The sequence below is a fragment of the Carassius gibelio genome, chromosome A2 (assembly GCF_023724105.1).
Source record: "Carassius gibelio isolate Cgi1373 ecotype wild population from Czech Republic chromosome A2, carGib1.2-hapl.c, whole genome shotgun sequence".
Taxonomy (NCBI): domain Eukaryota; kingdom Metazoa; phylum Chordata; class Actinopteri; order Cypriniformes; family Cyprinidae; genus Carassius; species Carassius gibelio.
Genome location: NC_068372.1, coordinates 5,655,563 through 5,671,158, shown reverse-complemented (window position 1 = coordinate 5,671,158; position 15,596 = coordinate 5,655,563). Strand labels below are relative to the sequence as shown.

Here is a 15,596-nt window from a genome sequence, read left to right as displayed (position 1 = left end):
TAGAACTATTGGCGGAAGAACCCGGATGCTGGTGCGTTTGCACTGCAGAAACTAGGAATGATTTTAGTTATAGGAACTGCTTTTATGGGTACTTGTATATCTCCTACTTCAGAGTAGGGCCTACACCTTCGCTATAGGAACTACCAGTCACATATGTGTACGTTGACTGGCCGGAATGCTTGTGGGAAAATGTGGGCACCCGCCATTTTTAAAAAGCCGGATAAACACAAAACAGTTTATTATTCACAGAGCAGTTTACAGTAGGTTACAAGAAGGGAAATGGCAATAAATTGACAGACAACGAAGGTGTCAGGGATCTGGCAAGCCCGTTCAAACCAATCCACAATGCTCATGTTCCCCTGAGTACTAACCAGCCACACCTGCCCCGCATCAAGGATCCAATCAATTCACTATAAAACACTTACCATAACGCAGTTCTCCGTCAAGCCTCCAACAGGAACAGTCTCTTCGCACTTGCCTCCTCATTTCCTGACACCTCACTGTTTAACAGGCGTAACGTATACTTACCCTTGTGTAACACTAACCTGTGTCCTTGTTCTGCTGCCCTCAGGACCACAGATCACCGTGTTGTTACCAGTGATTCGACGGTCTGTGTAGTCTCCTGGGTATATCCCAAGCTGGTACTGTCTTCAGCCTCTGGGAAGGAACAGAACATACGTGAACAATCTGTGACTGTGGCTTTGTCACTCCTGAATCAAACGTGCTCACCTGTCTACTATCCCATCCCCTGTGTTTATCATACTGCCAGCACTTGAAGACACGAAGCACTCACCGAGCACTAGAAGACGAAGTATTCACAGAGCACTTGCATACCTATATAAAGACACTGTACTGAATTCACCTACCTCTGTCTCCTGTGTATATCCTGACAGAAGGCTAATCTCCACAAGCAGGGATTTATCTCACAGGCTGCTGTTTTCACCTCCAAAGCCCATGCACATGCAGTAGTTCTAGGATTGGATTTCATATTTTTCAGTGAATACAATTCATCCTTCGAGCTTGACCACACACTTCAGTACTAAAGACATGAAATGCTCTTCAGTCTGAGTGCAATTCCTGGGCCAAACACAGGATCTAGCTAACTAATTTATTCTGCACTACTCTCTCCTCCCTCTTTATCAAAAAGATTAATGTGTGTCTGTGTAGGCCAAAATATACGTGGATTATGTGGTGTACAGAACAAGCCAAGTATTCTTAAATATAATTTTATGAAGTATATCTCTGATAAGTACTTAAAATGTAGACTGAAAGTATACATACTTATTTTAATTGAAAATAAGTATACTAATAGCACACCTGAATAAACTTCTTTTTCATAAGGGTATGCTTACACATGCAACTTTTATCTACAAGTCATAAAAGTAGAACTTTTAAAGTAAAGTGTTTGGCCCAATCCACTTTTTGATATAACATTGCTTGGTCTAGCCTTTTGCCATTTTTCTATCACTGGCATGATACACAACAGAATATAAAACAATATCTCACAATCTCAGCAGCTCAGATTAACCAAAAATTTTATAAAAATATTTTGTTGTCCTTTTTTTTTTTCAACAAGAAATCAACCAGTGTTTGTTGCCGTTCTTTTCCCAAGCTACCAGTAAAAAAATAAAATTATATATATATATATATATATATAGTTAAATAATATCTGTATTTAAAACATAACAATTACTGTACTCATATTTAATGGCAGCTGATATAACTTTTATTATTGTTATGGTTGTGAAATTATTTTGAGAAACTTGATGTTTTTTAAGACATTTAATGATTTTGAGCTGGGTGGTCTGTAATCTCATTTTGAGTCTGTGGTTCTTCAATATTATGTAAATGGTCATACAAAAGTGAAGTAAGTGAATAAACATTGAGACACTAAATGGCTAAGAAAGAAAAATGTAGGAGCTATGGTGACTGACCTCTATCTTTGAAATATCTTCTTGTGGCTTGGCCAAGTAAGATGCGCCAAGCTCCCTTATTTTTCCTCTGTGTTTCGACATGGGTTGATGAGAGATTTATGGCTGCCATTCTGAGGACCATATTTCCTTTAGCACTCACACTATTTACCGTTCCTTGTCTTGTCTTTTTACATGTGATAGCCACCAGTGGACATGGAAAACAAAAAACATTGCCTAAATAACAGACACCTGATTCACCATAGTGGACAGTTCTCGGGTGTTCATGCTGAAACCAGAAAAAGTTGGAAGTTGGAATACTCAAGTTAAAACGTCTCATTTCCATTTGTGTTATTGCATCTTTAAAACCCAGTCCTTTGTTGGCTGTTAACCATCTTGGATATTATATATAGTTACGCTTCTCACTTAATTTTACTTCTCTATTGATCCATCATTAAAGGGAACCCCAGGTATTAAGTCATATTTGGGTTAAAATAATGCAAATGATATCTCTTACTGAAATACTCTTAATAAACAAATTGGAAAATAAAAAAACGAATAAAATAAAATAAAATACCAGTCTTATTACCCAGAGTTCCCTTTAAACATCGATTGTAAGTTGTACATCTTTAAGCATCATCCCAATGGTTATTTTTCAAGTTGGTATTGGGATAATTCTGAACAGTCTACCAAGTCTAAAGTTGAAGAATACAGATTATTCTAAAGAAGGTAGCATATGCCCCTGATTTTGTCATTCTCTGTAAATCTATTACATGGGTCTTATATTATACTGTAGGTTCACTAAAACCTATCCTGGAACAAGCTATAACAAACATTTTTGTAATAAATCCAAATTATAGAGTGACTTAAAGTGGTTGCACACCAACGCATTCCACCCTTAATGCATTCCACATGTGTAAGGCCACCAGGAGTGATTTTGGGTTCTAAATTTTGTCCCAAATTTAGAAGAAACAATGTATATGCAAATTGATCAATGAACTGTTAACACAACATAAAACATACAGATTTTAACCAAAATTTGTTAATCACAATGTTAGTAAATGAGATACAGTGAAATGTAGGGAACTGTGCGAAGCACCTTTTTGATTTTCTAAAATGAATAAAATATTGCACACATGAAATTTAATTTTTTTTTAGCCCTCACAGTTCTAATACAAATGTCTAATTAGACCTCTACCACTATACTTCTAAGATTAGGATGATTCACCCACAGCAAATGCAAGCATGTAAGATCTGCCAGAACCTGAGGCCCAAAGGACAAATCCATGTTTATCTAATTTTATTTGAATTCCAGATATGGTTTCTCAAAATACTTTCTCTTGCTGTGCAAGTATATGCGCCAATCCAAAAAACACATGCTTTGTGTATTATTTATAGGTGGATTTTTTTAGCATAATCTTTTGCTAAAGGAACACCTGTAAAATGTATACCGTTTGTTTCAAATTGAGTTGTTTTCAATTAAATCTCTACTTACAGTATATTTAACACAATACCATGCTTGTATTTCTTAGCTTGACTAGCTGTCATTTCAGTCTGTCACTTAAGCGAAGCTCATATATTTGCCTGCCCTTCAGACATCTTGGCCTCAACCCCCAAAAAAATAATTATTTGATTAAATTGTTAATTTATTATGATTATCTTTTTCGGTAACACTTTAGAATAAGGTTCCATTAGTTAATGTTAGTTAACTACTTTCGTTAACATGAACTAAGCAAGAACAATCCTTCTACAGCATTTATAAGTCTTAGTTCATGTTAATTTCAACATTTACTAATGCATTATTTAAATCAAAAGTTGTGCTTGTTAACATTAGTTAATGCACTGTGAATTACCATGAACTAACAATGAATAACTGTATTTTCATTAACTAACATTAACGAAGATGAATAAATACAGTAATAAATGTATTATTCATTGTTTTTTCATGTTAATTAATACATTAACTAACATTAACTAATGGAACCTTATTCTAAAGTGTTACCTCTTTTTCTAAATGTAAAAATATTGTCTATGTCTGAATTTCTGAATAAGCTTAAGCAATAATTTGGAATTAATAAATGTTGTAAAAACGTTTTATCCCTGTTTGTAATAACCCATCTAGTGGTTTTGCTGCCAAAAAGCTCTTCTATCTTTTTTTTTTTTTTTTTCATATAAGCCAGTCCCGTTTGAACCTACATAGCAAACGGACTTGGCCCACATGTGGCCTCAAGGTGGAACTGCTGGCCTCCTGTCGGCAATGGCATGTACCCTTTCAGCCAGAGCTGGGCCATGTGTGGCAATGACGGCACGGCTGGGATCCGGCAAACAACATGAGGGCCGATTGTTGATGGTAGGAGTGTGGCCCAGATCAGTCAGGTGATATGTAGCCCAAATCAGGCTAAGATTTGGCAGCATATTATGTGACCCATTATAAACAAGATAAATACAATATTGCATAATGGTTAAATGATCACATACATTTTAATCTGAAGTGTAGTATTGTTAAAATGAAGTCTTTGAAATGGCAAGTCAAAACAGAATGAAACATTATAATTTAAAAATTAAGCAAATTAGTCAAGTGCATTAAACTGCACTTAATAATTGTATTTAATTTTATATTATTATTCTTGGTACAAATAAACTTAGAATCCTTACATGAAAAGAAAGAGAAAGAGAGAGAGTAATTAACCGTTATCATGTAATATTTATTTGGTTTACTATGGTACACACACTGATCTATAATATAAATTGGGGACAGATCATTTTTATTAGTATGCTGTCATGCACAAGCATTAAATAAAATTAACATGAAAGTATTTTATTTTTATTTAAATCCTGTATCTATGTCATGCTTAACAACTTAAATTATGCCGTACACTACTATTATATTCTGCCAGAGTGTACTGCAACTGCAATGCATCGTCATTTGGACTACTGTCGTACGCTCTTTGACACATCTGTAATAATTTCTTATGATTAAGTTACATGTGTCTATCTGTTTCGTTACTCTTATAGACTGTTTACTTTATACACTCACTCTTTATTGCTTGATTTGTTCTTTATAAAAATAAATAGAAAAACCAATGCAATAATTTTTTTTTTGCACAGTTACATGATGTGTGGGTTTTAAGTATGATTTTCTACTCAGTTTAATGTACTTTATTGGCATAGTTTGTGTCTACATTTAAAGAATAATTGCAATCATTGTAATATACAAGTTAATAATATGAAATATTAAAATTTCCAGACAGCAATATATTGTTGGCCCAGTTCCGGCCCACATCTGGCCTGCGTGAAATCCATTTGGGCCGGATCTGGGCCAACACTGCTTGCTGTCTGGGTTGGGTCTGGGCTATATATGGCTCAGGTGTGGCTCAGATTTGGGGTTTCTGTTTTACTTAAGGCTGAGAATCGGCACCAATAATAAAATCTGTTTTTGCCCAGATCAGGGCCAGCTGAGGCTGATTAACTGGCTGAGATTCGGGCCGGTTATGGCACATACAGTATGTGGCCAGAGTCTTTAATCCAGTTCTGGGCCACTTCAGGGCCGTCATTCTTTGTGGTACTACTTGGGCCGAGGGAAAAGACATTGTGTGGCCCGGATCTGGGCCCGAAGACATTTGCTATGTGGGAAGTTCCAATCATGTCTGGCAACTGAATATACTGGAGTTTGTTTATGGATGAGTGAAGAGGATTTTTCTTGAAACCTTCTTGAATAACATGTGGTGATGTAGCTGCTGTTTGATTATTTTCTTTTTTTTTTTTTTCTGACCCCAAGACTCAACTAATCTCTGCGATTCTGTGGTCCTTGGAGAGTCTTTGGCCACTCAAATTCTCCTCCTCACTGTGCATTAGGATGATATAGACACACATCTTCTTCAACGCAGATTTGTAAAATGTTTAGTTGATTGGAACTTCTTAATTATTTCCTTGATGGTGGAAATGGGGTTTTTAAATGCTTTAGCTATTTTCTTACAGCCACTTTATATCTTATGCCTTTCCATTATCTTGTTCTGTGCATCAGAACTATACTCTTTACTCTTTGTGATGAATGATTAAGGAAATTTGGCCTTTGAGTCCTTCTATTTATAAACCTCTGGAACAGGAAGTCATGGCTGGAGAATTTCATGTTCCTAGTCAACCTGGTGTTCCAAAAAAATGGGAATATACTTCAGAGATATTTCACTCATAAGACTTCTAGCGATGCCAATAGTTGTGGCCAACATGCATTGGAGAAAAAAAAATATTTCATAATGTGAGTTTCCCCGACATTTATTTTGTTTATTTCAATGATAGGTTAGATTTTTTTATTTATTTATATTTCTTTATGAAATGGAGTTCTCGTAGCAAGATTATGAAGGAGCGCGTCAGATACTTAGCCTAATCAACACAGGTGGACCACAATCTAGTAATCAATACCACAGTATTAATATTGCTGACTTACCTCTATCCATTGAGGGTCTATCAGCATCCATCCTCCACCCCATCTCCTCACTTCGAGTTCACCTTTAATAGACGGGGACAGCACGCTAAATATGCATACCATACCCCAGCTAATTATATTTAAGCGTTAACTCGTGAAAGAGCAAAAGAATAAACAATGCAGATTATTTTTTACAGCCAACTTTGCTCCTATTTACCAACGGTGCCAATATTAGTGGTTGACACTATTAGTCAGATATCATTTGTGATTTGGTTCTTTTGAATTTGGTTTATTTACCTCTGCTATAATCAAGACTGATATTGCTATATATGTTACCTGTACAGGTGCATCTCAATAAATTAGTTCATTTATTTCAGTAATTCAACTCACATTTTGAAAATTGTGTATTAAATAAATTCAATACACACAGACTGAAGTAGTTTGAAGTAGTTATTCTTTGGTTCTTTTAATTGTGATGATTTTAACTCAAAACAAAAACCCACCAATTCAACAAATCTCAACAAATTAGAATATGATGACATGCCAATCAGCTAATCAACTCAAAACACCTGCAAAGGTTTCCTGAGCCTTCAAAATGGTCTCTCGGTATGGTCCACTAGGCTACACAATCTTGGGAAAGACTGCTGATCTTACAGTTGTCCAGAAGTCAATCATTGACACCATTCACTAGGAGGATAAGCCACAACGATTCATTGCCAAAGAAGCTGGCTGTTCACAGAGTGCTGTATCCAAGCATGTTAACAGAACGTTGAGTGGAAGGAAAAAGTGTGGAAGAATACCTGGTACCTCTGTTTGTTTTCTGTATTTCTGTGTTGTGTGATGTGATATTGAAGGCTTATTTTTATTAATGTTTTATATAATTATGATTATTCAATCTATGTGTTTATATTTTTATTGTCTTTTTAGCTATTCATTGTACAGCACTTTGGTCAGTTTTGCACTGTGTGTAAATGTGCTTTATAAATTAAAACTACGTACTTACTTACTAAGATACACAACCAACTGGCCAACAAACTCACCAGACCTGAACCCAAACATACTTTCCAGAAGGCCAACAATTAACTAAAAATTTGTTTTTTTTTTTTATTGGTCTTATGAAGTATTCTAATTTGTTAAGATTGGTGGGTTTTTGTTCAATGTGAGCCAAAATCATCACAATTAAAATAACTAAAGACTTTTATTTAATAAACAAGTTTCACAATTTTAGTTGAATTATTGAAATTAACTTTCCATGACACTCTAATTTATTGAGGTACCTGTGCACTGAATATGATATTCTCTCCACAAACCCTTGTATTTGCCTAGAAGCACTTCCTGTGTAAACATTGTTACTCTTGGAGTGCAATCTCTTCCATTTTTCTTGCTTCTTCACCTCGTAGCACTTGATTTCACATACTGCCTTAGGCAGAATGAAACACGTTTGGAATGAGCAACTACACACCTCTTCTCTATGGGTGACTAGTGAGGGGACTGCTGCATACTTGTGTTGTTTTTAACGTTTTAACTGCCAGATTATCTCACTTTCCCACCATTCTTGACCACATAAACCCTGTTGTGGGACTTAGCAGAAAATAAAGGATGAGAATAGGAAACAGACTGCTTTTTGCGCATGCGTGTTTGAGGTCTCCATACAATTCGCTTTTCAGTCAAGACCAAATGACAGTCTGTCAAATGATAATGATAAAGACTTTATTAGCAATAGAATTACTCTTTGTTTGTGTTGGTCCTGCAGCATTGACTAACAATAGAAAGGTAGCCAAGAAGTAAATGGAGGATTGCTCTGATGTGTCTTAACTGTAGGACCGTCCCCTAACAAGAAGAGGCTATGATTTATTAACTGGTTAGTCACAGAAAAAAATGACACAGAGCCAAGGCATACTCTGACTAAGTGGCTGCTTAGGGCCCCCCGAGTACATGAAATGACAGCTTGAAATATATATATTTTTTATTTTGTGTTGGATATATTGTCAATGGACAATATTAATTATACAAAAATGCAATATTAAATAATTAAATAATCTCTATATATGTATATTTATTATATGTATTATTTCCATAGCAACGCATCATGCAGGCACAGCAACGCTGTATGATACATGTATCACTTTTATTTATTTTCCTTTTTTATTAAAAACTTGTTAACTATATTATGAACTATATGATAGTGGTCGGCGTGATTTTGGCAAGTAAGACATGTTCCTAGATCAACATCTTTTGTTGATCCTGGATCAACATTACTGTCCAAAAATACAAACTTAACCCAATCCCAATCCCTACCCTTAAACCTTAACTTACCCATAATTTATTCTTAAAATCAGAGGGAAATGATAGCTGATTAACAAGAGTTTAGAAGTACCTAATCCTGATTGTAAGCCTAAAACTGACATTTCCTTACAAGGATGTTGATCCAGGAACATGTTGTATTTGGTGAAATCATGCTCACCATGACATAGTCTATTCTGATTGTCAAATATCAGACATTGGTATGATGCAGAAACACAGCTACAACAAATAAACTGATAATGGTTGTGTTAATTATAAAGTGTGAAAAAAAAATCAAGTATTGACAATATTCAGTCATATTAGCAGCACTGTGGGACCCTCAAATAAAATTCTAGACAGATCATTAATGGCTTGTCCATATTTTTTATAATTTAATAATTACAGTATATAAGGCATGAAATCCAAATGTTCACCTACAGTATCATTCATTAACTACAAATATGGTTTATCATTTGAAAGTGATGCATTAAGAAGTAGCAACTTCACATGGCTGCTCACTCTAACATTAACTTAGATAAATGTGCACTATTAGGTGCATATTCATGTGTCTGTGTGAAGTGTGGAAGCAGTTAGCGTGTTTACTGAATGAAATACTGAACAAAATACGCAGTCATTTTTGGTAATGCAGATAAGAGTAATGCATCTTTAAAAACTGTAAAGGTTCTACTGTTTTGTGTACACTCGCAGTATAAACAAAATGTTGTGCTCTTGTAAAATAAAGAAAACAATCAGGATGTGCTTTCTGCCATCTCACATCACAAAAAGATGAACCGAAACTCACACATAGACAACTTGCCTTTAGGTTGAAATGTCAAAATTTAAACAAACCAATTCAAATGGAAAAAATAAGCCCTCTCATTATGTGATCCATATTAAGAGTGCATTTCTCTCTGAAAGATGGAGAGTCAGCATTGTCAACTTCATCTTTACAGCTGATATTGACTAAAAAAAAAACTAGTTTATTAATAAATTTAAATATCTCCTTGCTATTTTTTCCCAATATGTGCATGCGGTTGACCGAAATAGGCTATATATATAAGACCCCCCAATTACATATTCAATTATTTTAATTAATATAAAAGTGATTATTCAAATAGTGGCTTAAATGAACAGCTATTTGTCCAACAGAATTTTTTTTTAGTTGGGGGCAGTCCTAAGGTGAATTATTTATAATTATATGAATTACTGAAGTAGATTTTTCTGATATCAAATCACAATTATTAGTAATTTTCTTATGTTCTAAGCACATGAATGTTGTTGGGATACTCCGAGCTCTCTCACTAAGGCTGTAGTTATATTCACATACACAGCTGGTGAAGAACTTGAGGCTGTTGACTGAACAAAAGATCCTCAGTGGGGAGTTAGTATCATAATCTGGCAAAGTTGTTTGACTTCTGATTCAACATAATCAGAGGTTCTAGAGCTATGTCAGCATGATATGAAACAGGTTTACAAAAACGTGTAAGCAGAGAGATGCATATAAATTATATTCTAGTGTTCGGTACCAAGACAATGACATGATGTTACAAATGATGAAACTGTATACTTCATGCATTTTCCCCCATGTCTTCTCCATCTGTCCAGATGTACAGTACATCTTCCTCTCAACTCACCAATTCTCGCTAATTACCTCTCTGGTGGCGACAATCTCAACCCCATCCCCAATTACAGCCGGACATTGGAAGATGCTATTCCAGCAGGAGTTTAAAATGAATGACTTTAACTGAACCAAGCTTGCGGAATTCACTACAGATATGACAGCCATTTAATAAAAAGTCATTACAGAAATTTGTCACTGAAAAACAAAGCACCTGGAGACAGCTGTTTCCTGCCTGTAATTAATCTCAGTGTCCCCAAAATAAGATAAAGACAAGAACAGGAAACTGCAACACATCATGTTGATCAGATTCATGTTCCCCATTCCTGTGTAGGTCTTCCAAATTTCAGAGTAAAGGGGGTCAGTAACATACAGAAAGGTTTGTAATATCATATTGCATGATAACCTGCCAGCATAGGTTACTTAAAAAATAACTTTTAACAAATAGAAAAGAGGCTTTAGATGTGAGGAAAAATCCTGTAAAATCAGAAACACAAAATCTCAACATTCTTTTTAAAACTCTTTAATTATTTTCAGATTTTCTTGCCTTTGTTATACAAAGATGTTAAATAACTTAAATACATTCTTACCAGTCATTCATGATCAGTTTATACCTACAAGCTATACACATGAGGTAGAGGAAAATAATTTAGAGGAAAATAGTTTCCCATAAGACAAGAAAAAGTGGACAAAGACAAACTACTGACAAAAAATCTGCCCTTAAAAGAAAAAGAATGCCTTTTAATAGTTACAGCATTGCACAAACCCTGACAAAAATCAGAATAGTGACCAAGCCATTGGAATTTATGGACAAAATGACTGTGCATTTGTTCAATGCTAAGTATCTGTGATCCACTCTCAATGAATGTAAGTCTAAAAACATTAACTGACTTGCTAGTTGTTTATTTTTTATATAATCAGCAGAGTAGAATAAAATAGTATATCATTTTACAGCCTTTATGCTACAAATGAGGAAATTTCTAGCTAACTGGGACATATAGTATTATTGTAGGCGTGTAGTTTTGTTTTGGTTACAAACTAAATATGGTTAATCTTTGGTATATATTCCTTATAATAAATAAGGACAACATTGTATTTCAGACATATGAGCAGAACTGAATTTTACCGTGTTTGCAGTGTTTTGTTTTGTTTTTTTATCTTGGGGGAATTTTAATTTTAATTTTTTTATTTAAACCATCGGAAGCAATAAAGTTGTAGGGGAAAAAATGTCTACCACAACCCTAGAAAGCAAATAACCCAATAAAAGGCAAAATGCAAGAAAATATATAGAAAATCATATTGAACAATTAACACATACTCATAAAACATTTAAAAATAAGCTATATTTTGTCTCTGCGTAAATTTTTCCTAACCAAATTCATTTTATACAGGTTGCATTGGAAAAGGAAGAATATGGAACCAAGACAACAACAAAAAGAAACTTGCTTTAACAATGCCTTCTGTCAATGAAAAAAAAATATATATATATATATATATATATATATATATATATATATTACTGAGAACATGCAGCATGCCAAAATGCAACTATATATGATATTTATATTGAACTGTATGTCAGCATATTTAGTGAATCAAAACAGATGTGAAAAAGCAGCTGAGGAGAATTTAGTCTTATATGGATGTCATTGCTATTTTCTGTTCACTTCTGTGTTTCCATGCATTCTTTAATTGGCATGTCTCCCCATCAAATGATTATTTGGAATTCAGCTTGTTTACTTTCAATGAATGAAAAATTGAATCTCTTCTTGGACAGAATTAATTCCTATGCACTGCTGAACCCCTTGGTTTTTGTATTCAAAATTTGCAACAAAATCTTGACTGATTTATATATATATATATATATATATATATATATATATATATATATATATATATATATATTAGATAATACCATTTTTGTGTTGCAAATATATGAACAATCCTTACTTGAGAAGCAAAAAGTCTTAATATCTTATTAATATCATTTCTGTAGATTTGCAGAAGTACATAATTGTCTTGTTTTAAAGATATTTAACTGAAAAAAAACAAGACAAATTAATTAATTTATTATTATTATTATTATTTAGTGCTATTTATGCAGATGTAATTTTAGTCTGATTCTTCAATGCAATACCGAAACTTTCCTTAATGAATCATTCACCAGATGGTTTTACAACATTTGAACAAAAATTAAATAAGTAAATTTGCTTAATTAAAGATTTGGCAAAAAAAAAAAAAAAAAAAAAAAAAAAGATACAATACAGCGCTTTCAAGATTATGCATATTTTCACAAAGATCTACAAAGGATAATTACATAAAATTGTAACATTTATTGAACAAAGCACTGAACTTGGCACATCATAAAAGTTTGAAAAATAAAGGTTTGAGTTTGAATTTTAACTTAAAACAACAACGTACCTCTACTTAGTCAGACAGGTCAAAACATCTTTATTCTGGAAAGTTCTGTCCAAAAGCGGTATGCATGTGCCTAAATTCTGTCTGTATACCACAGGAACATAACCATAGCTATTTACAAAAAAAATAAAAATAAAATCATAAATAAATAAAGAGCTTTCAAGCTTCAGTGCGTGAATGGTGTCATTTTTCTTGTTGTCAGTCTCTCACTCAGTAGTTCATTCACACTAAACAAAAAAATAAAATAAAAGAGCATATATAATTCATTCATATATATTTTGTCATATCTTAATTTCTATATATTGTATTTACACGATGTGATCTCAACAGAGTTTGGCAATCTGAATACAAAGTCATATTCAACGTTTATGCTGCCACTAAACTGACAGAACGTTTAAATGATTAAAAGTCTGATCAGAAACTTAGATCCTGTCATTTGGTCACACAGCAGCACTCTCCATGCCAGCTGTTATGTTAAATAATTTTCAAAAATATGGAATTTCAGTGTTTATATTTTACAATATAGATACAGTATATGGACTTCCTATGCCCATATAGTCATAAAAAAATATACCATGTCCAGCCTCTCTACAATTGTGAATAGATTTGATGAAATGGTCATTGTTGATTAACATGCATGGGAATTTGTCCAATGTGGTTATTCAGCAAAACTTAATTAGTAAAAGTTAACAATAGAGAACCACAGTCAAGCAGTACATCATCCACATTTGAATATAAAACATGTGTTCACCGTAATTTTCCAACATTCATATCTGTTGGAAAATGTATTAGAATAGCAGAGTTTGATTATTTTCCCCCTAGAAATGCCAATTTGGGTCTCACATTTGCTGTCATGTTCATTCTCAACTTTTATTTGCACCCTCTAGATGTCTGTGAAACTGACCGAACATGAAGTGGCCATGAACCATGGCATATTTCATATTTAGCCAGCATTGTCCTGAAAAGCACTGCTGCAATGATCAAAGCAATGAATCAGCAGCTGAATGGACAGATCTGACATCAAGTGGAAGCCTAAATCACTGAGCCTAAGCTCCTAGTAATATCGCTGAGATTTCTTTACCATCCAATGGCGCATAGTGGTTTCACTTGTTCCCTGAACAGTCATTTGTAGAGTTTGTTGAATGCCAAGTTTAAATCTTAAATAGACTGGCAAAGATTTCCACTGACAAGCAAAAAAAAGAAATTCATAAAATAAAAATACAAAAAGGAAGGAAAAGCACATTTTCCATAAATTATATCCACAGAAAAACACAAATCAAAATTATTGCTTTCCTAAGGGCCTTGTCAAAGAGAATAACAACACAAAGTGAATGCAAGCACACAAACAATAAAACATTTGTGTGGTTAGTGGTTATTTAACATACTCATATAAGTGGTGTATATAATAGAATTATAATGTAATTTTATCTATGTACATATGCATATACACTCTTGTGTGGGTGTAGAATACATGTGCATGTAGAATAAATCTGACCCCATCATTTTTAACTGCAAATTCTGTCTGCAAGTTGGAATTAAGTCACATACATACACAACCTCTTACACAAATGGCTTGAAGCTATTATTCAAGACTGTCAAATCATTGGACAAACAATTGTCTGTCCAAGACTGGACTTCACTGCTGATTGATATCTTGGCAGATGAATTACTCCGTGAAATGTTTAATCTACTTCCAAGGTGTCTCTCAAAGCTGTAGACCATTCCTTTAGGCTTGGAATATTATACATGCTGCTCCACATGGAAAACAGAAAAAAATGCCCTGCAAAACCTCTCAAAAAAGTGCTTTCAACTAGTTTGATGTCTTTGAGACCTTTCCCCAAACCAGGACAACTTGTCACTTCTCCTCTCTTTTTGCCTTCCACTCATTCACTGTTCTCAGACTGGTGAGAGATATTCAGCATATTTGTGACAGTTTTTACCCCTTACAGGTGTAAACTTCTTCTCTTTGTGTGCACTGTTTGCATTCAACATAGCAGCACCAGCGCACCTGGCACTGACACGGTCTCGTCACCACCCGACTCTGAGTGTTGTGGCCCCGGCCGCAGCAGATGGCCTCACAGTTCTTATCCTTGTAGCATTTGCGGGCCATGGTGCCTGCCGAATACTTGCTAGGCCTACAAAAACTCGGTGAGTCCTCAATGTGAAGAAGGTCAAGGGTGCGTGGAATGAGGTCCGGCTGAGGGCCCGGAGAGGGCTGCTGCCCCTGGGATCGGGTCTGGGAGATCTCCCCCTCCCCAGTCGCCTCGTTGGTGGAGCTGACCACTCTGATTGAATTCTCGTAGCGCTGCTTGAGCTGCTTGCCGATTTCATGGAAGGGTGCCAGCTGCCTCCAGCATGTTTGCACGGTACATGAGCCTGAAACTCCATGACACTTGCAGGTGGTCTCCACCCCTGCCTTGATCACCTGTGCAGGACAAATGTTAAAAGTAGTCAGACTACACACATCAAAGGAATTACATTTGAGATTTTGACCAAACATCAACATTTATGTCTCCAATTATCTCCGCAGACAAAGCACAGCGCTCAGCTGCGATACATCAAAGACGCAGTAAGTGCTGTGTTTACCAAACCCTTATGTTGCCCCTCAAATTGAAAAATCTCTATGGGTCAGTTAAACAGATGGGCAATGCTATTTAAAAAACAAGTATTTCAAAAGCACATTGAAGCAGTGACTTTGATGTTCCCACATATTTTTATTGCTTTTTAAGCTGAACATTTAACCACCACAGAGAAAGAAAGAAAGAAAGAAAGAAAGAAAGAAAGAAAGAAAGAAAGAAAGAAAGAAAGCTAAATGATTCAATCACTTTATAGTATACTGTATGCAGATATACTTCATGTTCCTCATTCATGTTTTTGTCTCAGCATTTCTCAAATTAATTATGATTCCCATGATCCCCACACTTTTTAATATATCCTAACAGCT

General features: G+C 34.7%; 2 protein-coding genes across 2 annotated transcripts in view; one reads left to right on the top strand and one right to left on the bottom strand.

The window, feature by feature from the left end:
* The window catches only part of zyg11l (zyg-11 family member, cell cycle regulator, like), a 220,955-nt gene that overhangs the window by 31,065 nt on the left and 174,294 nt on the right, over positions 1-15,596 (top strand). The gene's annotated exons all lie outside the window — the stretch shown is intronic.
* LOC128024964 (protein Wnt-9a-like) overlaps positions 12,241-15,596 on the bottom strand; it is a 40,740-nt gene continuing 37,384 nt past the window's right edge. The window contains exon 4 of the mRNA XM_052610874.1: positions 12,241-15,077. Within this exon, the coding sequence (XP_052466834.1) occupies positions 14,589-15,077 (489 nt within the window). The 3' untranslated portion in view covers positions 12,241-14,588. The remainder of the gene's footprint in view (positions 15,078-15,596) is intronic.